Source organism: Sus scrofa, chromosome 3 (assembly GCF_000003025.6).
Source record: "Sus scrofa isolate TJ Tabasco breed Duroc chromosome 3, Sscrofa11.1, whole genome shotgun sequence".
Classification (NCBI taxonomy): Eukaryota; Metazoa; Chordata; class Mammalia; order Artiodactyla; family Suidae; genus Sus; species Sus scrofa.
In genome coordinates, this window is record NC_010445.4 from 1022511 (window position 1) to 1045581 (window position 23071).

At 66.5% G+C, this 23071-nt stretch overlaps 2 protein-coding genes across 12 annotated transcripts; one reads left to right on the forward strand and one right to left on the reverse strand.

Annotated features, from left to right (window-relative positions):
* MAFK (MAF bZIP transcription factor K) lies at positions 856–12345 on the forward strand. Of its 4 annotated transcripts, none has more exons than XM_003124249.6 (3): positions 856–1063; positions 8830–8909; positions 9726–12345. In XM_003124249.6, exons 2-3 carry the CDS (start codon positions 8874–8876, stop codon positions 10158–10160), a joined length of 471 nt encoding a protein of 156 aa, XP_003124297.1. In that variant the 5' UTR covers positions 856–1063; positions 8830–8873; the 3' UTR covers positions 10161–12345. The 4 variants fall into 4 exon arrangements, with proteins under 4 accessions (XP_003124297.1, XP_013843148.1, XP_013843149.1 ...); XM_013987694.2 differs by lacking the exon at positions 856–1063 and adding an exon at positions 3075–3185; XM_013987695.2 differs by lacking the exon at positions 856–1063 and adding an exon at positions 7046–8159.
* TMEM184A (transmembrane protein 184A) lies at positions 12152–21749 on the reverse strand. Of its 8 annotated transcripts, none has more exons than XM_013987692.2 (9): positions 21518–21749; positions 20703–20924; positions 18155–18320; positions 17783–17873; positions 17596–17671; positions 17367–17458; positions 16568–16644; positions 16022–16219; positions 12152–15394 (listed from the first exon to the last, which is right to left on the reverse strand). In XM_013987692.2, the coding sequence occupies exons 2-9, from the start codon at positions 20919–20921 to the stop codon at positions 14829–14831; spliced, it is 1485 nt and encodes a 494-aa protein (XP_013843146.1). In that variant the 5' UTR covers positions 20922–20924; positions 21518–21749; the 3' UTR covers positions 12152–14828. The 8 variants fall into 8 exon arrangements, with proteins under 8 accessions (XP_013843146.1, XP_013843145.1, XP_013843144.1 ...); XM_013987691.2 differs by having other exon boundaries at positions 16568–16737; positions 20703–20921; positions 21518–21748; XM_013987690.2 differs by having other exon boundaries at positions 16568–16737; positions 21518–21748.

Here is a 23071-nt window from a genome sequence, read left to right on the forward strand (position 1 = left end):
GTAACTGGACAGGTCACCTCCTCGGCTTTGTCCTCCATCTGTGACAGGAGAGCGTGCTTCTCCCCAGGGGCAGCCTTGACCTGAGGCCAGGACAACACCCGGGTTCTGCCTGTGCCCGCCTGTTTCCCCGCAGCAGCTGTCAGCGGGCCTCAGGGGGGCACTGTTCCCAGGCTGGGGGGAGGGGGTCTTGGAGCCCCTGGACACTGAGGCCCCTGCCACTGTCTTTCTGATAGAAATTGTTCTTTTAACCCATTTTTTGGTGGAAAGACGGGAAATCAAAAGACAGATGGGCATGTCTGTTGGGGGGGACACCAGACACCCTCTCCTCGTTTGTGGGGCTGGCTCACCTGGCAGACAGGGAGGTGTGTGTCCATGAACCCGTCTCCTCTTGGGTGATAAAACCACCTGGACCTCGGTCGTGGGCTCTACCTGCTGTGACCACCCCTGGGGACGGCGAGGGTCTCCGAGGGCCCTGGTGAGGCTGAAGGATGCGCGGGAACCGCCAGAGGTAACGAATACGGGGTTCAGCCAGAGCCTGCCCTTCCCCAGTCCAGAGAGGGCGAACTCGCGGAAATGAGGGTGCCCCTGGCCCAGTTGTACTTAAGGCGACGAACGCCGCCCCTCGGGGCGCAGCGCACGTCGGGGCCGCCACCAAGCGGCGCGCTCGACACCTGCGGTCACGGGGCCATCCTGCCTGCCGGGCACAGGTGGGTCGCGGACTGGGCTCCGGGGGGCGGGGCGCTGGCGCGAGGAGCGGCGGGCGGGCGGAGCCTCGGGTGGGCGGGGCGCTGGCGCGTGCGTCGGCTGGGCGGGCCCGTCGGTGGGAGGGGCGGCGTGACGCGCGCCGACGCCGATCCCGGAAGCGGTGTCAGATGCTGGGGAGCCGGGCGGGCGGGCTGGCGGCGGGCGGCCGGGGGAACTTGTTGTTCTTAGCGAAGTCCGATCCCAAGCGCGCGGCGGAGGCGGCGGCCGCCGAAGGGGAGCGCGAGAGTGAGCGCGAGCGCGAGGAGAGCGCGTGCCCGCGAGGAGCCGCCGCGCGCCCGCGCCCCCCGCGCGACGCCAGGTGAGCAGCGGCCGGGCCGGGCGGGGCTGGGCCGGGGGCCGGGGGCCGGGGGCCGGGGGCCAGGGGCCAGGGGACCGGACGAGGGGCGCCCACCGCTGAGTCACTGCCACCTTGGACCCGCGGCCAAGTTGGGCCGAAGCCTGGAGCCCCGGCCCGGCCGGCGCACCTGCAGTCAGGTGTCCCGGCCCCAGAGCGCCGCGCGGGTTGGGGGCCTTCCTTCTGGGCTGGGGGAGCGCGCCCCGGACCCGCGACCCCAGGCCCGCGTTCGGAGCCGGCGGGCGCGGGGCGGAGAGGGGCGGGGCGGGCCGAGAAAGGGCCGGGTGGGGAGCGCGGGCGTTCCGGCGGCGCCGGAGCCCCTGCCCGGCCCGCCCCACCAGTTCTGCCCGCAGGCCCGGGAGATGCACTCCGGGGGAAGCGGGGGCGATGCGGAGGGCCACGTGTAGGGGAGCGCGTGGCGGCCAGGCCGAATGGGGCCTCGCACACCTGGGCGCTGCCCGGCTGGGCCGTGCGGTCCCGCCCTGGAGGCGCGCTGGCCCGGCCCAGCGCTGCCGGCGCCCCGGTCCCCGCCACCCCGAGGGTGGGCAGGGCGAGAAGGCCCCTCGCCCACCATGTCACTTTCCGGGGTTCCCATAGGGAGGTCTCGGTGTGGAAGCTTGGGGTGGGGAGGGGGACCCGGAACGCGTCACTTCCGAACCCCATGGCCCCGCGTCACATTTTTTTTCCCTTCTGTGAAGGGGGGGGGTGTCCATCCCCTAACTCTAAAAGCGGGTTTTTCTCTGCCTGTGCTGAGTTCAGGAAACAGATGAAGTGTCGGTCCGCCTGCTTCCACGCCTTCTCCAGGACCGGGCGGGAGGGGAAATGTTTCGCTCCGGCCCCGGGTCTGCCTTAGAAAAGCAAATCGCTGTGCCCTCCGTCTCCGGTCTCCGTAGTAGTAGGCTCCCTCGCCGCCACGTGTTGTGCAGTCTTCCCCAAAGCGCGCTTGCCCACATTCTGCCCACAGTCCGGGAGCCCTGCTGTGTTGGGGGTTGCAGGAAGTTCCCTGCTCTGTCTCGCGTTAATGATTACTGCCTGTTTACCTTAACGCACAGCTCTTTTGTAGCCAAGGCAAAAATGGATCTTCCACTTAAGAGTTCATTCAGCAGTTGACCAATACTCAGCCAGCCCTTGCCAGGTGCCTGGCCTCAGGGAGCTTCCGGGTCTCTGGGTGATCAGTGGGTGCCCCTGCCTGGAGGCTTGGCTGCGGGGCTGCCCACTCCCTCCCCCCACTGGCATTGGTGAAGTTTTGCCGGCAGAGCAGTTGCCACACAGGTGTCTTGATGTGTGCCGTGTCTGGAGCCGAGGCTCCAAGCCTCCTGTCTTCAGGGGGATGGCTTTTTTAAAAAGCCTTGGTCTACGGAGCCGGGAGGGTTTGGAAACGGAAGGTGGGCTGTGTGGGTGGGTGGGGGGGCACCTGCAGCCTGTGGCTGTTGTGGCTTGTTGACCCTTTTCAGAGGATGGTCCTCCTGGGGTCCAGTAGCAGTGCTGGCACCTGAGCCCGGGAGAGGGTGTCTGCTTTTCTGACTTAAAGCTGGACCTCTCATTCTCCCAGAAGAAGACTTTTGTCAGCACAGAACCGCAGCGCGAGGCTTCTCCCGGGAGCACGTTGGCCTTTTGTGCTGGAGCAGAGCTGGGCTTTAAGGGCCGGCTTCCAAGTTCAGCATCGCTCGCTTTCAAGGTGGTTGCTAAAAATGGGAGTTGAATCGAGGCTACTGGGGACGTCGGCTCGGGGCTCGCTGCATTCCAGCCCTTTCTCCGGCGCTGAGGCTGAAGCTGCCGCTGAGTGAGGTTGCTTTCCGGGCCGTTCTTTGTCCCCCGCGGTGCCTGCTCTCACTCTGGGGCTCTGCCTTGGCTGGGAGTTTGTTTACAACCTCAGGCAACCCAGGATCGCTGTCCGTGTCCTGGCTGCGCCTGAGTCTGAGGCTTCTGGAGTGGACGTTCTGGATGTAGGGTCCCGTCTGCACGGGAAGTGGCGCCCCGGCCAGGGGAAGCGTCCGCTGCGTAGCTGCTCTTTGGAGCAGTAAACAGTGACTCACCCCTGCTCCCCGCCTCCCCGCTCCCTGCTAATGGAAGACGCATGGCTCCGGTATTTACTTTTGCTTTTTATAAGTCACAGACTCCGTCATGTTTCCTCTTTCTTACAGTTTCAGGAAACTGAAAGTGTCATCTTAAAATCAAAGGATTTTAGAGCAGGTAGAAATGAACCTGGGGGCCCTTGGTTGTGCGCACGTGTGCGCGCGTGCGCACACACACACAGACACACACACACACACACACACCCCTTTTTAGGTGAGGAACCTGAGCCCCGAGGGCTCCTTGCCCACCTGCCCGCGGGGCGGGGTCCTGAGTTGGGGTCTGGTGCAGCGCCCTGCCTGCTTTCCTGCGATGCTGCCAGTCAGGGCCCCGGGCGGCAGGGCAGGGAGCCGTTGGGGTGGAAGCAGCCCCGGGCCCCCTCCCTTCAGTGCAGCGCTGATGCATCTGCTCTCGAAGCAGACCTTTCACCTGCCAGGAGTTGGGGGGAGCAGGTGTGGGTAATGGGGACCCCTGCCCTCCGTCCAGCGAGGGAGGCGGGCCTTGGACAGGAAGGCCAGGACCAAGTCTTGGGTGCAGCCCTGATGAGTGTTCTGGAGGAGGCACCCGCTGGCCGCAGGGGGGAGGGCGGGGGGGGGTATCTTTCTGGAGAAGCAGGGGTTGGGGGAGGGGAGGGCAGGGAGCGACAGGGAAGGGGGCAGGAGCTGAGCTCAGAAGTGGCCGGGTACCCCACACAGGTTGGGGGGAACTTCAGGAAGCTAGAGGTGGAGTCCTGGGAAGGCAGCAGGTGGCCAGGAGAGTCAGGGGCTCAGGAGGGACTCTGAGCAGGGGGGCTCCCTCTGTTTGCTGCGTGGGGGGCACTGCATTTGCGGGACTGAGATAGGAATCCAGACGAGATGCAGGGTGCTGGGCCGAGGCAGTGCTGGAGGCCAGCAGGTGGCCATGGAGGAAAGGCAGGGCCTGGGGGGCCATCATCCCTTGAGCTGACACAGGAGGAGGGCAGGTGTGGGCAGGGGTGCGTCTCTGGGGCGGGGCAGGCAGGGGTTCTCCAGGGGGATCCCTCCTGGACTTGGAGGTTGGGCTCTGGGAACCCTGGATGGCCCAGCTGGTGGGGGGGAGAACACAAGCTTGGGGGGTGCCTGAGGGCTCTCGGAGAGCAGGGGCCCAGCCTGAAGCTGGGTGGGGGGGACGAGAGGCCTGGGGCGTGGCGGGGGAGAGGTGGGGTGGCGTTCAGCCTGCTCTCAGCCCGGCAGCCGCCTGAGTCACCTCTGGTTGTAGCCAGGATGACACAGCTTCCTCGGACTGCAAACGCAAGGTGACCAGACGTCCTCCAAGCGGGGCAGACAGTCATGTCTTGCCGGAGGGCGGCCAGCCAGTGCCAGCCTGCAGGCTGGGCGTGGGCCGGGCTGGTGGGGTGCCGGGCGAGGCCGTCAGCAGGGTCTGGAGGTGGGCAGGCCAGTGCAGAGCCCTCCCGGCCCCCGGCCGTGTGTCTGTGGGGAACCGTGCGGGTTTGACAGGTGCTTGCTGTGCGGCCAGCCAGAGGCTCTCCGGGCCCTGGGTCGCCCCGGAGAAGGCCCCCAGCCCCAGAGCAGAGGCCGCCACGCCACCGGGGCTTCTGGCTTTGGGGAGGGCTCGCTCCTCCTCCCCGTCCGTCTCCCCAGAGCTGACGCCCTCGAGGCCTGGGAATGGAAGGGACCCTCCGGCTGCCTCTCTAGGGCTGAGTGGGGCAGGCCGGGGACAGAGGTGGTGTTTCAAGTGCCCATCCTGCTGGGCATCGGGGAACCGGCTTCTCCTGCCGGCGGGCACGGCGTGCGGTCTGCGCCGGAGTCGGAAAATCTGCCGCCTCCTCTGCTCCTGGGTGATTGGACCTCGGGCTGTGCCTGTGGGTCCTCGCCCCGATGGCCGCCTGGCTTCCCTGGTGGAGAAAATGCCCATCCCCGGGCCCTGAACCCTGACCCAGCCCGGCGAGGCCTGAGCACGCTGGGGACAGTCAGGGCAGTGAGTCGGCCCCGGAGCTCAGGCCTCGGTCGCAGCCTCGGCAAGCGCCTGGTGGGGCCGAGATCCGGCCCCGGTGCACCTGCCTTCTGGAAGGGCTCCCTGCCCTGCCCGTTCCCTCCGGGCCAGAAGGGGAGGGATGCTCTGGCTCCCAACTTCATTCCAGACTCTGCAGCCACCTCTCCCCGGCTTGTCTCTCCCTAGAGCAGAAGTGCAGAAGTGACAGGTCCCACGTTCTCCCCGCTTAGATGGACATCAGAACCAAGTGTCTGGCTTTGGGTTGGAAACCAGCCTCTTGGGTCAGGTAGATGGTTCCAGGCTACCAGTGCTGAGTCCAAGCTCTCTGGACCAGCAGCTCCTTCAGGGCCAGGGCAGAGGGCTGAGGGGGAGGGCAAACCCCCTGTCCGGGCCCCAGCCTGGTGCTGGCCACCAGCTTCTCAGGGGACACCCACCCCTGCCCAGGGACTGGGGCTCAGCTGAGCGGGTGGCCCTGGCTCTCTCTGTCTGTGGCATCGCTGGGTTCTGTTGGTCGACAGCTGGATGAGACACCTCCCCTCCCCTGCCCAGTGTCCCCGCGTGGAGCTGTTAGAAAGGCGTCTGGGGGCCTAACCAGCCACTGATGCAGCGGGAGGGGAAGCCGCTGCCTGGGGCGCTCGTGCAGCCCGTGGGCGCTCCCGCCCAGCCAGACCATGCCAGGCTGCAGTCTCGAACCCCACCAGGTTCCGGACGAGTCTCAGAAAGCAGTGGTTCCCGTGTGAGTGCTGCTGGCCCACGCGCGTGCGTGACGTCCCGTGGTTTACAGGCCCCTTTGGGGGCAGTTGTTTCAAAATCATTTGTTTTACAAGCTCTTCCTCAGCCTCCAAACCTCTTCTCTGAACCTCTTTCCAAAAGCAAGCCATCATTTTCCGAAGGCTTGGAGCGATGTGGCGTCAACAGCGGGTGTGTTTTAGGTAGAGGCAGTGCCGCCCATGCATGTGCTGAGGTCCCCGCAGGCTCTTGGCCCCTGGACGGGCAGCCCCGGCGGCGGCTCGAGCCCCTGGGCAGGCACCAGGCCCAGAGGACAGCCGCCTCTTCCAGCGGTTGGCTTCCCCGTGGAGCAGGTCCCCCGGGGGCAGGGGGACCGTGTGGATGAGCAGGGCAGGTCCTGCCCACTGTCCCGGCTCTCTGGGTCCTGGCAGGGGGGTGTGGCAGGGGTCCTGGTACAGGCCCTCAGTGCTGGGCGTTGAGAGCGGAGCCCTGGGTCCCAGGGTCCTTCCTGGCGTCACTGGCTTGGCCCAGACGGGGGCCTTTGGCACTGGCGTCACCAATCCCAGAGGTTTGCGAGCCTCGGGATCTGATCCGAGAGAGCCTCCGTCATCCCTCCCAGCTTCGACTCGAGATGCCGGTAACCGTCCCTCAGCCCTGCGTTTCCAGGCGTTGGTTCCTTTGTCCCTGCGCTGTGGGCAGGACAGGAGGGCTGAGAACTAGGGAGCTCCCTGAGTCAGACCCCAGTCAGACCGCGGCTGGGCCGCTCTCTCCGTCTGCTGAGGCTCCTTGCCTGCGGTCCTGGGCTTGGTGGGCTCAGAGCCGGCAAAGGTGACCTGAGGATCTGCCCCGGGGGCCCTTGACCTTGTGGACGAGGGCACCTGACCCATGTGGGCCTGCCCTGAGGGGAGGGGGCTGAGCCCGCGGGTGCCGAGGCCCAGTCCTGAGCGCCTCCTGGGGCCCGGGGGTCCCTCCCACCACGTCATGGTGCGTAGGTCCCCAGGGGAGGCGTCCCCGCCCTGGCCGTGCTCCGGCGCGGGGTGCCGGGGGTCCCGGCGGGTCCCGGAGGGTCCGCCCGGGTGGAGTGGAGGCCCCGCCCTTGCCCTTCCTTTCCCACCGGGTGGGAGCTGGTCCGGGCGGGTGGGCGGGGCCTGGGCTGTGGGAATGTCAGCCCAGCTCTGTAAACAGCGGGTGACTCACCGCCCAGCTATGCCCCGGCCGCTGGGAGAGCTGCAATGATAGCAGCCCCTCCTCTCCCAGACTGTCCCCAGCCCGGGGCTTCTCCGGCCCAGTGGTGACCTCGGCCCGGGAGCAGGGTGGCCTGTGGGGCGCTCACTGGGCCCACAGATGCCAGGGTCAAGTCACCATCAGGAAGCTCTCACCTCCCTGCCAGGACCCCCCCACGTGGCCGTGTGTCCATCTCCAGCCCACGTGGAGCCTCGAGGAGGGCAGAGGGGCCTGGAGGTGCCAGGGCCGCACCAGCCCTGCTGCTGTTCTGCTCTCCCTCCCCGCACCCGGAGAGCAGCCGTGTTGCCAGGGACCCCCGGGAGTCCCCTGGCCTGGGTGCTGAGCCCCTCTGGTGGTGAAGGGTGGGCAGCTGTCGGAGGCAGGGCCGGTGGTGGCGGGCCCGGACAGTGCTCCGTCGAGTCCTGGGGCTGCAGGCCGAGGTACCCACCCAGGGCCCCGTCCCCCCAGTGTGGAGGCCTTGGTGCACCTCGTCTTGGCCCTGAGACGCTCCTCGGGTGTCTCTCTGACCCTGTCTCTGCTCAGTTCACCTTGCCTGGCATTTGGATCTTGTCTGGGCTTGGGGGAGGGCAGCCCCCAGTCCTTGAAGCCGGTGACATAGTGTCCCCGTGAGTCAGGGGCCAGGAATCCCACGCCCCTTCCCCAGCCGCCCGCACGAGGGGCCTGCTCACTGCCTCGCAAACCTGCACAGCCCGCCCGAAGCCATTGTTGCTGTGGGCTTCTCTGTTTCCATGACGACCATCAGGGGTTGGCTACTTCCCAAGGTCGCCATGGCAACTATCAGAGGGGAATCATGCTTGGGATGCTTTGGCTGGCTTTTTCATGAATGATTAGAATGTGTGACACAATGCAGACGCGAGAATGAGAAGGGCGGGCTGCAGGGACAACTCCCGCCAGACGGTCGGTGAGCTCTGGAGGTGGTGGCCCCCACCTCCCCCGTCCGGGCTGGCGTGGGAGCCCCCACCCACCTCTGGGCCTCAGGTCATGGCTGTGGGGCAGCCGAGGTGGAGGCGGTGATGTCACAGCTGCAGTGCCCTTGGCAGAGGTAGGTCTGCCGGGGAGGGTGAGGCCTGGGCCCCGTGGGCTCGGGGCTCCCCCTCCCTGCCCATCGTTGGGTTGAGCTCAGCAAGGCAGGAGCTCCCCAGAAGGCACCTTCGTGTCGGGGGCCAGGCGGGCCCAGAGTGACGGGTCCTGCTTGGGCACTGCTGTCCCTGGGTCCAGCGGTGATTGTCAGGGGCTGGGTGTGGCCTGTCCAGAGGGGGTTTTGCTGCTGAGCCGTGTCCCCTGAACGTGGCTTCCAGTGCCTCCCAGGTGCGAGCGTCTGAGCTCAGGGCCAAGGTCAGAACAGGAAGTGGCAGTGCTCCTGCCCAGAGCTGCCCCAGGCACAGGTGCTCCTGGCCAGGCCCTGCAGGCAGGGGGAGGCGGGGTGCGGGACGGCCCTGCGGCTGCCGGGCACCAGACAGAGGGCATCCAGGCTCCTCTGCGGGCGGGGCTGGAGCCTGAGGTGTGGCCCGTGCCCTCCCGGGCCCCTTGAGAGGCTCAGGCCCAGCCAGGATGCCCTGATTTCAGGGGCTATGCCTGGACGGCACAGGTGGGGGTGGCGCCGCCTGGGAGCATCCCCCGGGGGTCCCTGCTTTGGGTCACTTGCGACCGCAGCTTGCCCTGTGCCCGGCCAGGAACTAACCACGCTCGTTCTGTGCTCTGTGATTTTCTAGTTACCATTTCCACACGGTTCTGTCCGGGTGACGGTGCCCAGGTTATGACGACTAATCCCAAACCGAACAAGGCATTGAAGGTAAGGGGTGGGGTGGGCAGACCCTGCGCCCAGGCCTGGCAAAGGTCCCTTCGGCCCCAGACGCCCCGTCCCGATGCCGCCCTTAGAGCGCGGGGAAGGAGGCCTGTCCCAAGGGTGGGAGGAGCTGTTGCCTGGAGGGAGGGAGGATCTTTGGGAAAAGTGGCGACCGAGTTTGGGGGCTCTGACGTCCAGGGGCTGGAGGGGTGGGGGCCGGCTGGCCAGAGAACATTTGAGCCCCCGGCACCGGGGTTTGGGTCACGTGGCCTCTGCTCCCACAGAGCCCCTGAGGGGTGCAGTGAGCAGGGTGCTCTGGCCCCCGGGGTCCGGCTCCCTGCGCCTCCACGTCGGGGGCTGGCGTGTGTCCTCGGACTGGCCGTCTCTCGTCTCGGAGCAGAGCTGGGCCTGGCCCGAGGTGGGCTCTTGGAGCATATGCGGGCCAAGCCTCTCATAGCCTCTCGTGAGGTCCTGCGGTCCGTGGAGCCCAGCCCACTGGCCTTGGCTGGGTCCTGGAGTCTGAGGGGTGCAGAGAGATGGGCGGCCGTCCGCCCCATGGCAGCCTTGCACCGGGCACCAGAGGGTCACAGGCAGCCCCGCTGGGCCGAGGCCTCGCAGGTTTGGGCGGCCAGCGGTCACCGGTCGTGGCCGACATAGCCAGAGGCCCCCCCGCCAGCGAACACCCCTGCACCGCCCCGAGTGCACGAGGTCGGCTGACCCCACTGGAGCAGGACGGGCCGGCCTGGGACGCGGAGGGGAGCAGACCTGGGCCTCGCGGTGCGCGCCGGGGTCCCCGCCTGAGCCTGTGCTGTGGCCCCGCAGGTCAAGAAGGAGGTGGGCGAGAACGCCCCGGTGCTCAGCGACGATGAGCTGGTGTCCATGTCGGTGCGGGAGCTGAACCAGCACCTGCGCGGCCTGTCCAAGGAGGAGGTGGTCCGCCTGAAGCAGCGCCGCCGCACGCTCAAGAACCGCGGCTACGCGGCCAGCTGCCGCATCAAGCGCGTGACGCAGAAGGAGGAGCTGGAGCGGCAGCGGGTGGAGCTGCAGCAGGAGGTGGAGAAGCTGGCCCGCGAGAACAGCAGCATGAAGCTGGAGCTGGACGCCCTGCGCTCCAAGTACGAGGCCCTGCAGACCTTTGCCCGCACGGTGGCCCGCGGCCCCATCACGCCCACCAAGGTGGCCACCACCAGCGTCATCACCATCGTCAAGTCCGCCGAGATCTCCTCCACCTCCGTGCCCTTCTCCGCCGCCTCCTAGTGCCCGGCCTGGGGGGGCGCGGGCGGGCGGGCGGGGCGCGTCCCTCGAGCTGGTCGGAGGTCCAGACCCCTCAGTACCGCGTCCGGTCCAGGAGGCCCGCGGGGCCCTGGCTGTGGCTGGGAAAGAGCCGGTTCCCGAGGGCCCGTGTGCCGCACGCCTTCTCACGCGCACGCCCGCCCGCACCCGCACCCGGCCTTCCTGGGCCCTGCCGGTGCTCTGCAGACATTTCTGGGGCATTTCTGGGGCTTCTGTCTTGCGCTGGAGGAGTTGGGATGTGTGGAGGGAAGGTCCTCAGACGGTTCCAGGCCCCCGCGTCTTCCACCCCCACCCTGAGCAGCCTGTCCACGCCCCGCAGCGCTTCGGGCCCCCTTGCGGCGCCCCCGCCAGGGCAGCACCCCGTCCCCGCCCCGACGGCTCCGCGGTGCCCTGGGAGGAGCCGAGCACCGTGGGGTCCCGATGCACCGGGAGCTTGCTTCAGCCTCAGCCCCAGGCCGGTGCCCCGAGAAGCTGGCGGGGGAAGGGCGGCGTGCGTGTGCAGGCGTGTGCGTGTCTGTACACGCGTGTGCCTGTCCTCCCACCAGGGCACTAGCGGCTCAGGGGGCTTCGGGAAGCAGCTCCTTGTGGGCGGTCACCTGGTCCCGTGGCAAATGCGGGCAGGGTCGTGCGAGCCTTGGGTTCCTCCTCCGCAGCAGGGGCCCCAGGGGGGGTCTTTGGCTGGGGGCAGCCGCCAGGCCGGGGGAGGCGGAGCCCCGGGGCGGGGAGGCGGGAAGGGAGCATGTTGTGTGCGGAGCAGGCGTGAGGTCGGCGGTGGCCGCGGAGGCTGGCCGTGGAGCTGGGCAGCACGCGGCTGCCCGGGCTCCTGCAGCTGGAGGACCGGGAGAGCAGGGAGATGGGTGGGGACGGAGGGCAAGGAGGGTTGATGGTGGGGGGAGGTGCTGACGCGGGAGGCGGGCCAGGAGGGTGGCAAGACCCTGCCTCCGGGAGCCTGTGGGCGGTATGTTGGCGGAGAACCCGGGACCCTGCGACCTTGGTGCTTAATCATTGCCTGGAACCTTTGCCTGCTCTTTCTTTCTGGCGCTCGGAGCCACGGGTGGCCTAGGTGGCCTTTGCTGGGGCTTCCCTTCCCTGAGAGCTGCTGCAGGGGCTGCCGTGTGGCCAGCCACCCCCCACCCCCACCCCCCGTCCCGCCTCTCCTGGGAGGCCCTGGGGCCGGGGCTGGGCTGCGAGCTGCCAGCCCCACAACAGGCCGGGCAGGCGGGCGCCCTGGGCTCTGACCCCCGCCTTGCTCCTGGCTTGCCTCCTGGGGGCCGGCGAGTCAGGCCCCCACGCTGCAGAGCCCCGGAGGGGGAGGAGCGGAGGCGGACAGAGAGCCCCGAGGGCTGCGGACAGACTGCGTCCGTCTGGGGGAAGGCCCGGGTCGGGGGCGTGCTGGGGCCTCTCGGCCGAAGCCGGTGTGTCAGCCAGCTGTCGATACCAGAGCCACGGTAGGTAATCCACATTGGATGTCGATAAGGACCACGGGAGTATTTAAAAGAGAGAAAAGTATATATATATAAAATTATATACACATTTTATCGTACAGATTTTCATAACTTTTCTTCCTGTTTGATACTGTAAATCTCTATTAGAGCAGAGCTGCCTGGGCCTGGGGGTGGCTGCAGTGGGGTCGGCTGCTCGCCACCTGCTTCCCTCGGGCCTCAGCCCTGCCAGGTGCCCCACCGGGCACCCCGTCCCGCAGCCCCCGCCGCCGCTCCCTGGGACCAGCCGGGGAGGCCAGCGTGATCCTCCTCCTCCCTCCAGAGCATCGAAATTTCATTGTCACAGTTTTAATATATGGGTTTTTTTATTTAAGAAAATAGGCAAGGCCCCTGGTCGGGGGGGGGGTGCTGGTTTCCTGGGCCCCCCCCCATGATGCTTCAGGCGCTCCCTCCCTGGCAACAGGCCCTTGTGTGAGCTCCGCACCAGTTCCCGCCCCTCTGGCCACGCAGCAGTTCCATTTCAATATTTATTTTTGTGCTGCTTTTATCGTGATATAAATTATTGAGAAGAGACCCCACGTTGTGGCCCTGTCCGTGCGACGCGTGGCCCGTGCCCGCCGCTCCCCTCGGCCACACCTAATTTATTGCTGTACATCTCTCTGCTGTGATGCTTTTGTACCTTTGCAATAAAGAGTTTTCTGGTTTCAGCTCTGTCTTGCCACGGGGTTGGCGCTTTGGGCCAAGTCCTCCCACCAGGGGCCCCTCCACATCCCAACCATCGCTGTAGCCCCCCAGGCGTGAGGTCCATGTTGGACGCTGCTCGGGGGCAGTCGCCAGGGCTGTGGGGAGGGCGGGCTCCCTTTCTGGGTGGTCGGTGTCCACAGCCCCCTTTCCCTGGACACCTTCTTTGGCTGGGGCTCTGAGATGAGCTTGCAGGTTGGGAGAGACAGGACTGCCAGGGGCTGAGGGCAAAACCGGTAAGCCGACTCCTCTGAGGGCCAGAGCCAGGGGCCCCCCAACCTGGGCCTGCAGAAGGGGGCCTGACCCCGGGGTGCGGTGGGTCGTGCTTGGCCCCCGCCTCTGAGTGAGGGTCACACTTGCAAAGAAAGCTGCTGTCGGTTTCTGACCATTGGCAGCCCTCCCGCCACCTCTGCCTGAGCCGCCCAGGGTGGCATCTGGAAGGAACCAGGGGCCTGTGTTTCTGTGCCAGCCACTTGGGAAGCATCCCACCCCTGCTTCCGTGTGGTTGTGGGCGGCTCCTTACCCTCTCTGAGCCCTGAGTCCAGAGAGCTCTCCTGCTCAGTCTCCCCCAGCGAAGCCAGACCCCCGTGAGCCCTGGGAGAGCCCCCACCCCGCCTCCTGTTCCCTGGGAACCCAGGACGGCAGCACCAGGGCCGGAACTGGCAGCAGCCTGTGGGTGTGAAGGAGGCGGCGCAGACCCAGCCCGGCTGGGGCTCCAGGCTGCCCGTCTGCTCTCGGGGCTGCCACCCCGTAGTGTGGGTTGCTGGGGCCACTTCACAGATGAGAACACCAAGGGCAGCACAGTTGGGTAACCCGGCCGCAGCCCGTGGCTTAGCTCCTCGGCTGCTCCCAGCCCCATGTGGTACAGCCTGGCATCAGGGAGCCCGCTTTTCATTGGGCCGCAAGATGTCCTGCTGTGCCCTGGTCCAAGCACCCTCACTCGGCTCCGTGGCACGGCTGGGATAGCCGCCCCTCTGACCTGCCTGAGGCTCTGTGCCCGCTGCAGGCTCAGGAGCACAGGGCTGTGCCCTCACTGCCTCACTTTGTCACAAAAGCCTGGCCCCAGAGAGAGGCCTGTGGGGGCTGGGACCAGCTGGCGAATGCCCTGCTCTGGCTGGCCCCGTGACCTCCGGCAGGTGGCTCAACCTCAGCCGCTTCAAGGCTGTCGTGGAGCCTGTGCGTGTGACATTGCTGGCTTGGGCCTTGGCGCACAGCAGGTGCTCCCGAAGCACCAGCCTGGACGAGGCTGCCCCGGTGCCTGAGCCTGGCGGAGAGCGCCCTGCAGCCCCGACCCTCGCCGTGTCTGCGTCTGCACAAGGGGCCCTGGCCCACGTGTCCTCCAGACACAGAGCTTTGGGCAGCTCAGGCCTCAAAGGGGGAGCCACCCGGGCGGCACCGCCTCCCCGGTTCACCTGCCGGCACCTTGTCTCCATCCACCGCCTCCAGCAAACCTCCCTCCCGAGCTGGCTGGCTGAGACACAGGGGCCCGGCCTCGGGAGCCTCGCTGGGGCGACCGTGGGCAGAGGGCACCATAAGCCAGGTGGGGACTTCCCGGCACGCAGCAGGGAGGAGGCCTGCCTGTCTTACCGAGCAGCTGGTCTGGGCCCTGGGAGAGGCTGCTGGCCTTGAGTCCCATGTCCCCAGGCCCAGGAAGCAGGGGGGCAGGGGTGACCCCCTCTGGCCTGACGCCGTAGGCCCGTTCCTTTCCTGCTGAGTCCCTGAAACCCTCAGCACCATTCACTCTCCCTGGTGACGGAGCCGGCGGCCAGGAGCGTGGAGGGTGGTGGTTGGGCGGTGGCCCGGGCCCCCTGCCATGGGCCGCCTGGCATCCTATGCCTGCCGTAGGCACTGCCACCGCCCAGTGCCCTGCACCTGCCACTACCCTGCTGATGCTGCAGGCTCCCTGGATGGACCAAGGTTCTGCCCCTGCATGTCCCCCTTGGCCTATGGGCACCCTCACGTGTCCACTCCCATGTCCGGGGCTCCCCAGCTCTCTGGGCTCCTGCCCAGCACAGGGAAGGTACCAGCCTCTCCTCGGCCTTGGGGCTTGGCACACTGACTGATGGCAGGGAGGCTGAGGCACAGGGCGGCCCTCCCATCTCAAGTCTCAGCTCTTCGCCTGCCTGCTCGGAGCTATGAACGTGGCCCCAAGGGGGACGGGGCCCTCCCCTCAACACGCAGACTTAGCACACGGGTCTCCTCTGCCGGCCCACAGTCCCTCCATCAGAGCACTGAGCCTGCAGGAACAGAGGCCACTAGTGTGGCTAGAAGACCCAGGCTGTTTATGTCTAATGAAGTGCGGTTGCCTGGGACGCCCACACCCTCCGCCGTGGCCCCGGCACCACCCAGACCCACGGCAGGCGCGCCCCCCAGGGGAAGCAGCTGAGGGGGGCTTGCCTCGGCCCTTCCTCCACGCCCCGCACCCCCACAGCCTGCGTGGCCTGCAGCTTCAGGGCTCTGGGGCCAGGGCTGCCCGGTGCCCCCGACCATCCTTCCCCACAGCTGCCAGCCTGGGGTCTGTCCGTCCAGGGGGCCGCCTGAGCCGAGGGCCCGGGGAGCCCCGCAGGTCCCTGGGCTGGTCAGAAAGGCGCAGAGCCTCTTGAGTCTCGGGCCCCCCAGGCGCCTTGCAGGGCCACCAAGCGACCCACTCCGCTGGCCCGAGGCAGGAAGGGGAAGGGGACCCTGGTGGCCTGACCGGAGGCCCCCGGTAGGGCCTGACCTTCGGCAAGAGCATCGGTGGACGAGGGGCCCTGCGTGTTCCCAGCCAGGTGGCCCCTACAGCTCCTCCGCGGGGATCAGCATCCTCTTCTCCAGGCTTCGGCTCTTCCGGCCCCTGCCGGAGCCACCGTCCGCGCCGGCGTGTGTGCTGGACGAGGGGTCCCTGGCCGGGCCGGGCCCACGGGCCTCGTGCGTGGCCTGCTGCGTGTACTGCTGGTAGGTGGGCGAGAAGTTGTGGATGGCGTCCTGCACGATGTCCTGCGGGCTCATGGTCTCCTTGAGGCCGCTGGAGATGCTCTGCATGGGAGCCGTGGGGGCTGCGGGCAGGCGGCGGGGGAGCTGGGGACGGGTGCTCCCTGCGCCCGCCAGCCTCCAGCCCACCCAGCCCTGCTCCCCACCAGCCTCGAGGCCGCCAGCAGAGGGCGACCCCCAGAACCCCCACAAGCCCGCCCCGACCCCTGCCGGAGGCGGCAGAAGGGAGACCACCCTGGGCCGGCTCCCATCTTCTGTCTGCACTGGGGTGAACCCTTCACACCCTCGGCCACTCCCTTGACCGGTCCGGGCTCAGGCCATTCACCAGGGGCGCCAGCACCGGCCAGCCCCTGGCCTCTCCCGTTCAGGAACCTGGGTGGGGCCACCCAGGCGCTATCACCCCAGGGACCCAGATCGTGTCCCTCCGAGCTCAGACCCCTGCCCTCGGCCCCTGCTGCCCGCCGGCCTGGGCTCTTCCCCTGGACCCCGTGCAGGTGAGCTACCCATCTGGAGCTTGGTCCTCCCGTGGGCCTGCCTCCCTCTCATCAGGTCCAGGTTCCCAGAGCCTGTGTGCAGGCGAGGGGACAGAGACACGGGGCTGGGGGCCCCGCCTCAGGCCCACACGTGTGAGGTTCCAGGTTGCACCCCTGGGGCTGGCAGGACCAGCTGTACCTGGCGAGTCCTCTTTCTTCTCCGAGTACACCTGGCAGGTGAAGGCGCAGCGCAGGGCGATGGAGGCGAAGAGCATCTCGATGCAGATGACGAAGTTCTGGTAGCCGGCGGCCACCGTGCCAGCCCCCACCTTGCTCCCGTCGATGACCTGGACCTCAGGGATGACCCCACACCTCTCCAGGATGGCCAGCAGCAGCCCTGGGGGCGTGGTGACGGCCACTCAGGCACCTGCCCCGGACGGGAGGCTGGCCTTGTGGGCTTGGCGGGGGTCTGCAGGGCGCCTCCAAGCGTACGCGGGACCTGCCCAGGAGTCTGTCCTGACCTCTCCCTGGCTCCACCCCTCACTGTCCTCTAAAAACTGAGGGCTGGGAGCACCCAGAGCCCCTCTGCGTGACCTCTCCCCCACAGCGGTCAGACCTGCACCGTTTCCCCTGCGCCGGGGCTTTATGGCCTGCAGCTGACAGGGCTGTGTTCCTGACCTTGCTACAGCTGGGGGCACCCGGGGACGTCTCTGGCCCCCAGCCCTGCCTCAGCAGCCCCACCCACCCTGCCAGAAAGAGAGGAAGATGATGGCCTTGACGGTGAGGAACTTGAGGACGGGCTCAAAGGGCTGCAGGAGCTCCCTGGTGGCGAAGTAGAAAAGGAACAAGGCGTAGAGGGCCAGGCTGACGGAGGCGTTGTAGATGAGGGTGACATAGAGGTAGCCACTGTGGATGCTGGGGCAGGGGAGGTGCCGGGGTCAGGGCGGCTCCGCGCCCCCATGCCCGCCCCCCCACACCAGCTTTGCCCCCAGCCGGGGCACCTGCAGGGGCGCAGACCTGACCCTCCCTCAAGGCCAGCAGACAGGGCTGCGGGCAACAGCGGGGGGCCTCCAGGAATCCCTCTGTACCTCCCCAGGCAGCACAGGCAAGGACGCCAGGCCTTCCTCCCCACCAAGCTCCTCCCAGGCCGGCCCCGGCTGCCCCGCCCACTCTACCTCCTGCGCATGTGCAACCACTGTGTGCGCATGCGTGTGAGAGCCGGTGTACCCACGTGAGCGCGTGTGGGCATGGGCATGTGTGTGTGAGGGGTGCGTGCGACACAGGGGCACGTGCCAGGAGGAGCTTGGCTTCCTGGGCCCGGGTGCCCTCAAATCCCAGCCTGGCTCTGTGGAGGGCAGGCGGCAGGTGGTGCCCGTAGCCCTGGGGTCCCAGGGCCCCTGTGTGTGACAAGGAGCCCGCTCCTCTGGGTGTGCCTGCCCGAGGGGAGGAGGGGCAAGGGACGAGGCCTGTGCTGAGCCCTCTGCCGAGCCTGGCCCACCTCCCCTGGGAGCCCCCCATCCCTCCGCACCACAGCCAGGCCTTACTTGAAGTCCCCATCGTGGTATTTGCCGAAGGCCTGCAGGACGATGGTGGCCGCGGCCATGACGGGCTTCACGACGCAGAACTGCAGAGTGGCCTGGGGGCGGGGGAGGGCCCGATGGGCCCAGGAACCGTGGTGGTTGGGGGCAGCTGGCAAGAAGCCAGCCCCCAGCCCCCTGGGCAGTGAGGGGCGGTCAGGGGGCAGCCAGGGCGGGGTGGGGGACGGGCACTCACCTGCTTGCAGAAGCGCAGAAACCCGATGGAGTAGGACATGCCCCGCAGGCAGCAGGTGCCGTAGACGCAGCTGGACCTGGGGTGTGGGAGTCCCTGAGGCGTGTCCCCTGAGGACACGCCCCCCAGACGAGCCCGGCTGCCCTCCCACCAGGACCTGGGGAACCCGGGGCTCTGGGGAGGTGCTTACCGGATGGGCTTTCCCCGAATCTCAGCCATGATGGCACTCTCGCCCCCCAGGTACTGGAAGCAGAGGCTCAGGAAGCTGTAAATGACGAAGGCTGCAGAGCAGGGGGTCACCAATGAGCCTGGCCTGCCTGCACGAAGGCTCCCCGACCACCCGGGACTCCCTGGCGCCCGCTGCCAAGGACCCTCCTCACAGCGCTCCCAGCCCAGCTCTGGGACCACATGCCATCCCCAGTGGGTAGGCACCTTGGCCGACCTCCCTCCCCGGTCCAGGGCCCCTCCCCACCCAGGCTCTGGGAAGGCTCAGCGGTAGCCCCCATGCCACCTGGGAACCCGGGAGTCCTGGACTCTCCACGCGGGAGCCCCGGGCCCTCACCTTCGTAGCAGTCCCGCACGGAGTCGAAGTACACGTAGTACTGGTGGCCTCCCAGGAGGAGGAGGCTGAGCCAGGAGTCGAAGGCGTAGACGGGGACGATGAGGAGCAGGCGGATGATGTAGCGCTGCTCGTTGGGGACCGTGTAGGAGCGCAGGTGCAGATAGATCTGGGCGGGCAGAGCGAGGCGGGCTTGGGGGACGCAGCCCATGCACCCCCGAAAGCGTGAGGGAGCAGAGCGAACCGTCCTGAGCCCAGCCCTTAGCGGAAGCTCGGCAGTGAGAACACGCTTTCCCTCACGCATGCGCACCTTCGGTCGCTCCTTCACCGAGGGGCGGGCGGCCCCCAGCAGGGGCGGCAGGCCTGGGGAGCACGGGGGGGCATTAAAAGGGCAGGTGCCCTCTGACCTCTCTAGGGTCTGTTCTGTGGAACAGGCTGGTTCAGAAACAAAGCCACGGAGTTCCCATCGTGGCTCGGTGGTTAACGAATCCGACTAGGAACCATGAGGTTGCGGGTTTAATCCCTGGACTTGCTCCATGGGTTAAGGATCTGGTGTTGCTGAGAGCTGTGGTGTGGGTTGCAGACGCGGCTCGGATCCTGCGTTGCTGTGGCTCTGGCCTAGGCCGGTGGCTGCAGCTCCGATTAGACCCCTACCCAGGGAACCTCCATATGTCGCGGGAAGTGGCCCCAGAAAAGGAAAAAAAGAAAGACAACAACAAGAAAAAAACAACAAAGCCAGGATCCATGTGCGAAGACATTCATGGTACAGACACACATGGGACCGCGCACGACTGAGGTGCGGCCCCACATAGGGCGCTCCCACAGCCAGTGAAAATGACGCCCCGAAACGCCAGGGTGGGGAGCCGTTCGGAGAATGCAACATGTCACGTTAGGGGGACAAAGCAAGCGGGACCCAGGTGTGTCGAAGGGCAGGGTGAGGACCAAGGGAAAGACAGGCGGTGCCCGTTTCCACCCGTCGACCTTCCTACACCTGCCACGCTTTCTGCTGGGACACGAGAAGCAGTGACAGCGTCCTTGAGAGGAAGAGGCGCCAGGAGCCAGGCAAACAGTCTGTGGTACCCAGCACCTCTGGAAGGCTTCCTGGAGGTGCCGTGAGCGGTGGGGGAGCGGGCAGGCGCAGCACGGGGAGTGGCAGGGTAGCCTGGCATCAGGGACAGGCTCCTTATCAGGCAGCTGGTGCAGCGGGAAGGGCACGGTGTGACCAGCCCTCAGGAGGCGACATTCTGTTCCTGGGGCTGGCACTGCCAGGCTCGGTGGCCTTGGCCAGCTGCTGTCCTCTCTGGCCTTGGTCTTAAAAGGGAGGGTTGAGTCCCTGTCTGCCTCACTGGGCTCTGGGTGGATGGGCAGTGGGAGGGCCTCCGCCACGGAGGCCCTGGCCGCGGAGGTGGGCGTGGAAAGCAGGGTGGGCCGGAGAACTGCGCCCATCCAGGCGGTGGGCCCCAGGACGCTGGGCTACTGACACGCGGACACAGCTGGTCCCCAGAATTACAGAAGGTCGGGGCTGGACAGAGGGTGAAGCCAAGGCGCAGACTGTGGCTGAAACTGGGACTGCCTGTAGCCAGAGCTGCTCCTCCAACCGCATCCCACACCAGACCTAAGACCAGGCTGCCACCAGCAGAAAGGCATGGCTTCCATGCAAAGCATGTGCGCCAGCTTGTCCCGTCTCCAGGGCAACTTAGTAAGACCCGGGGCAAATACTGCCTCCCCCAGGAAGGCCTCCTTGATGGCCCCAACAGGAAGAGACTGCCTCCTCCCACCTGGCCCACCCTAACACACACACACACACCTCCCACACACACACATTCTTTTTAAGGCTGCATCTGTGGCATATGGAAGACCCTGGGATGCGGTCGAATTGGAGCTGTAGCTGCTGGCCTACACCACAGCCGTGGCAACACTGGATGTGAGTCGTGGCAATACTGGATCCTTAACCCACTGAACGAGGCCAGGGATCGAACCTGCATCCTCATGGACACTATGTTGGGTTCTTAACCCACCGAGCCACAGCGGAAACTCTCTAACACACTTATATATTATTCACCACACCTGGACACACACCACATGGCAGGTGGCTCTCACCAAGAAGGGCCTCTGCCCACTCCTCCCCATCCCTGCCTTGGAAGCCCCTGGCCACCTGCTTCGTGGCCGGCCAGACGCCTGACTGCCTCCCCCAGCTCCGGGCTCCCCCTGCCAATCCAATCCCTGTGACAGTGCCAGCCAAATCACCCACAGCTCTGCTCTCAGCTCCAGCAGCGCCCCCGGCCCCCCAGCACCCCCGACTCCCACGTGAGGTTGAGGGCCCCTCAGTGGGTCCCAAGTGCCTCTGGCCCAGCTCCCCCTCGCTCACCGCCTCCCCAGGCCTGACCTGCTGTGCGCCCCCAGGTTACTCGTCCTCTGGCCAGCCAGACCCCTTCTGTCCCCTCTGAGGTCACTGCTTGCTGTCCCACCGCCCTGGCAGGGCCAGCTGGGGCCGGGCTGCGCCGGGGCCCACAGGGAGCAGGGTCCCGAGGGAGCAGAGGGGGTGGCTCACCTGGTGGCCGGTGAGCACCAGGGCTGTCCACACGAAGATGCCCGAGACGCCGCGGGCCAGCGGGGTGCAGAGGAAGAGCTGGGAGGCGCCGTGGGAGCCGTTCCCCATGTGGTCCTCCTGCGCCCCGGCTGGTGCGGCCGTGCCCGTGGGCGGGGGGCTGGGCTGCAGCCAGGTGGCCGACACCAGGGGGGTCCCCAGGAGCCCTGAGGCATGAGTCATCTGCTGAGGCAGAGGCGAGGGAGGGGTAAGGACAAAGGTACACCCAGAGCCAGGAAGCGGCCCAGGGCCAGCGGGGCGGGCCGAGCCGGGCTGTGCTGGGCTTTGGCCACCGTCCCCCGTGGGAGTGCCAGCTGACCCTTCTGTCCCCTTTCCTGGGCTCTGAACAGACTTCAGCATGTAGGGGCCCAGCTTCAAGGCGTGGGCCCCGGGGCCCTCCTTCCCTGGGGTCAGCTGCCTGGGTGCAGACACAAGCTGCCCAACCGTGACCTGGGGTGCTGGGCCCGTCTTTTAGGGGACCTCAGAAGGTCGGGAGCCCCTGTGGCTCTGGCAGCCGGGGTGTGATCCGGGAAGCAGCGAGATGGGCACCGCCCAGGCGGCATCAGAAGCAGGAGGACTGCATCCAGTACCCCCTGGACCTGCCTGACCGTCCGGTGCCCGACTTGGCCAGGGCCCTTGGCCACCCAAGCCTGCTTTCTAGCCCTTAGTGCCTGTTTTCTGCAGTCTGCCAACCTCCCGGGGCTCCAGTGACCTCTCTCCACCCACCCTGGAGGCTTCTGCCCCTCCCTGCAGCCACAGTCACAGGGCCCAGCGCCTACCTCGCAGTCAGGAAGCTCCCAAGCCAGTCCTGGGAGGCCCGGTCTCCTGGGAAGCCTGGCCAGTCATTTGTGTGGCCACGTGGCCCCCACTGGCGGCCCCAGTGAGGGTGGGGCCAGGCTACTTTCTGGAGGCTGTGCCAGGTCTGGGGAGGGGCGGCCAGCACCCCACCTCCCAGGTGGCCCACCGGAGCTGCCGGCCGGCCGCGGGGAGGGGCGGAGGGGGAGGGGGAGGAGCGGAGGGCTGTCCCCTCCCCCTGACACTCGACACCTTCCCCCCCGCTGTTTGCTGGCAGCAGCTGGCTCCCAGGAACCTGCTGGCCGCCAGGTGCCCTCACCTGCCTGCACCAGGATGCCAGGCAGCTGCTTCCTGGGCCTGAGACAGATGGGAGGGGTCTGCAGTGGGTCAGGGTGGGCTGTGACTGCGCCATGGGCACTGGCTTCCATGTGGGGTGATGAAAAGTTCTGGAAGGAGACAGGTGGCAGTTGCATGCCGTCAAGGGTGTATTAAATGCCACTTTAAAATGGGTAAATTCTTTTTTTATAATCAGATTTTTCATTTTATCTCTTCTTTTATGTATTTTAGGAGAACTTTATTATTTATTTTATTTATTTTGTCTTTTTGCCATTTCTTTGGGCCGCTTCCGCGGCACATGGAGGTTCCCAGGCTAGGGGTCGAATCGGAGCTGTAGCCACCGGCCTACACCAGAGCCACAGCAACGCAGGATCCGAGCCGTGTCTGCGACCTACACCACAGCTCACGGCAACGCCAGATCGTTAACCCACTGAGCAAGGGCAGGGATCGAACCTGCAATCTCATGGTTCCTAGTCAGATTCGTTAACCACTGCACCACAACGGGAACTCCTTTTTTTTTTTTTAGCTGCATCCAAGGCATATAGACGTTTCCGAGCCAGACGTTCCCACAGTGGCTCAGCAGTAATGAATCCAACTAGTATCCATGAGGACTCGGGTTCAATCTCTGGCCTTGATCAGTGGGTTAAGGATCTGGCGTTGCTGTGCGCTGCGGTGTAGTTTGCAGATGTGGCCTGGATCTGGCATGGCTGTGGCTGTGGTGTAGGCCGGTGTCTGTAGCTCCAATTCAATCCTTAGCCTGGGTGGGAACTTCCGTATGCTGCAGGTGCAACCCTAAAAGGGAAAGAAAAAAAACCACAAAAGAAGTTTCCGGGCCGGGGATCAAACCCATACCTCAGCAATGACCTGAGCCACAGTGGTGGTAACACTGGGTCCTTAACCCACTAGGCCACCACAGAGCTCCACAAATGGGTAAGTTTATTATGAGAATTTCACCTCAATGATAAAACCCCAGTCCCAGCAGGTGCATTGGAAACACTTGTGCTCTTTCTGCCAGGGGTGAGCGGGGGTGAGCGACCTGCCTGGGGCCCCGGCTCGCCTGCCCTGTGGCCACAGGCCCTGGGAAGGCGCTCAGCCGCCCGGCCTTTCTGAAACTGTGAGGGTCCCTGTCCTTTGTGCCACCAGACCCTTCTCGCGGCCCTGGGTCATGGGGTCAGGACCCCTTTTAGAGGTGGGAGTCAGGG

What these genes read in the sequence shown, in the direction of transcription:
- MAFK (XM_003124249.6), top strand. Translation starts at nt 8,874, where the DNA reads ATGACGACTAATCCCAAACCGAACAAGGCATTGAAG. An exon ending in AACCGAACAAGGCATTGAAG is followed by an intron (nt 8,910 to 9,725) that starts GTAAGGGGTGGG and finishes GTGGCCCCGCAG; the next exon opens with GTCAAGAAGGAGGTGGGCGA.
- TMEM184A (XM_013987691.2), bottom strand. Translation starts at nt 20,921, where the DNA reads ATGACTCATGCCTCAGGGCTCCTGGGGACCCCCCTGGTGTCGGCCACC. An exon ending in CGTGCGGGACTGCTACGAAG is followed by an intron (nt 17,874 to 18,154) that starts GTGAGGGCCCGG and finishes CCTGCTCTGCAG; the next exon opens with CCTTCGTCATTTACAGCTTC. An exon ending in CTTCCTCTCTTTCTGGCAGG is followed by an intron (nt 16,220 to 16,567) that starts GTGGGTGGGGCT and finishes CCACGCCCCCAG; the next exon opens with GGCTGCTGCTGGCCATCCTG.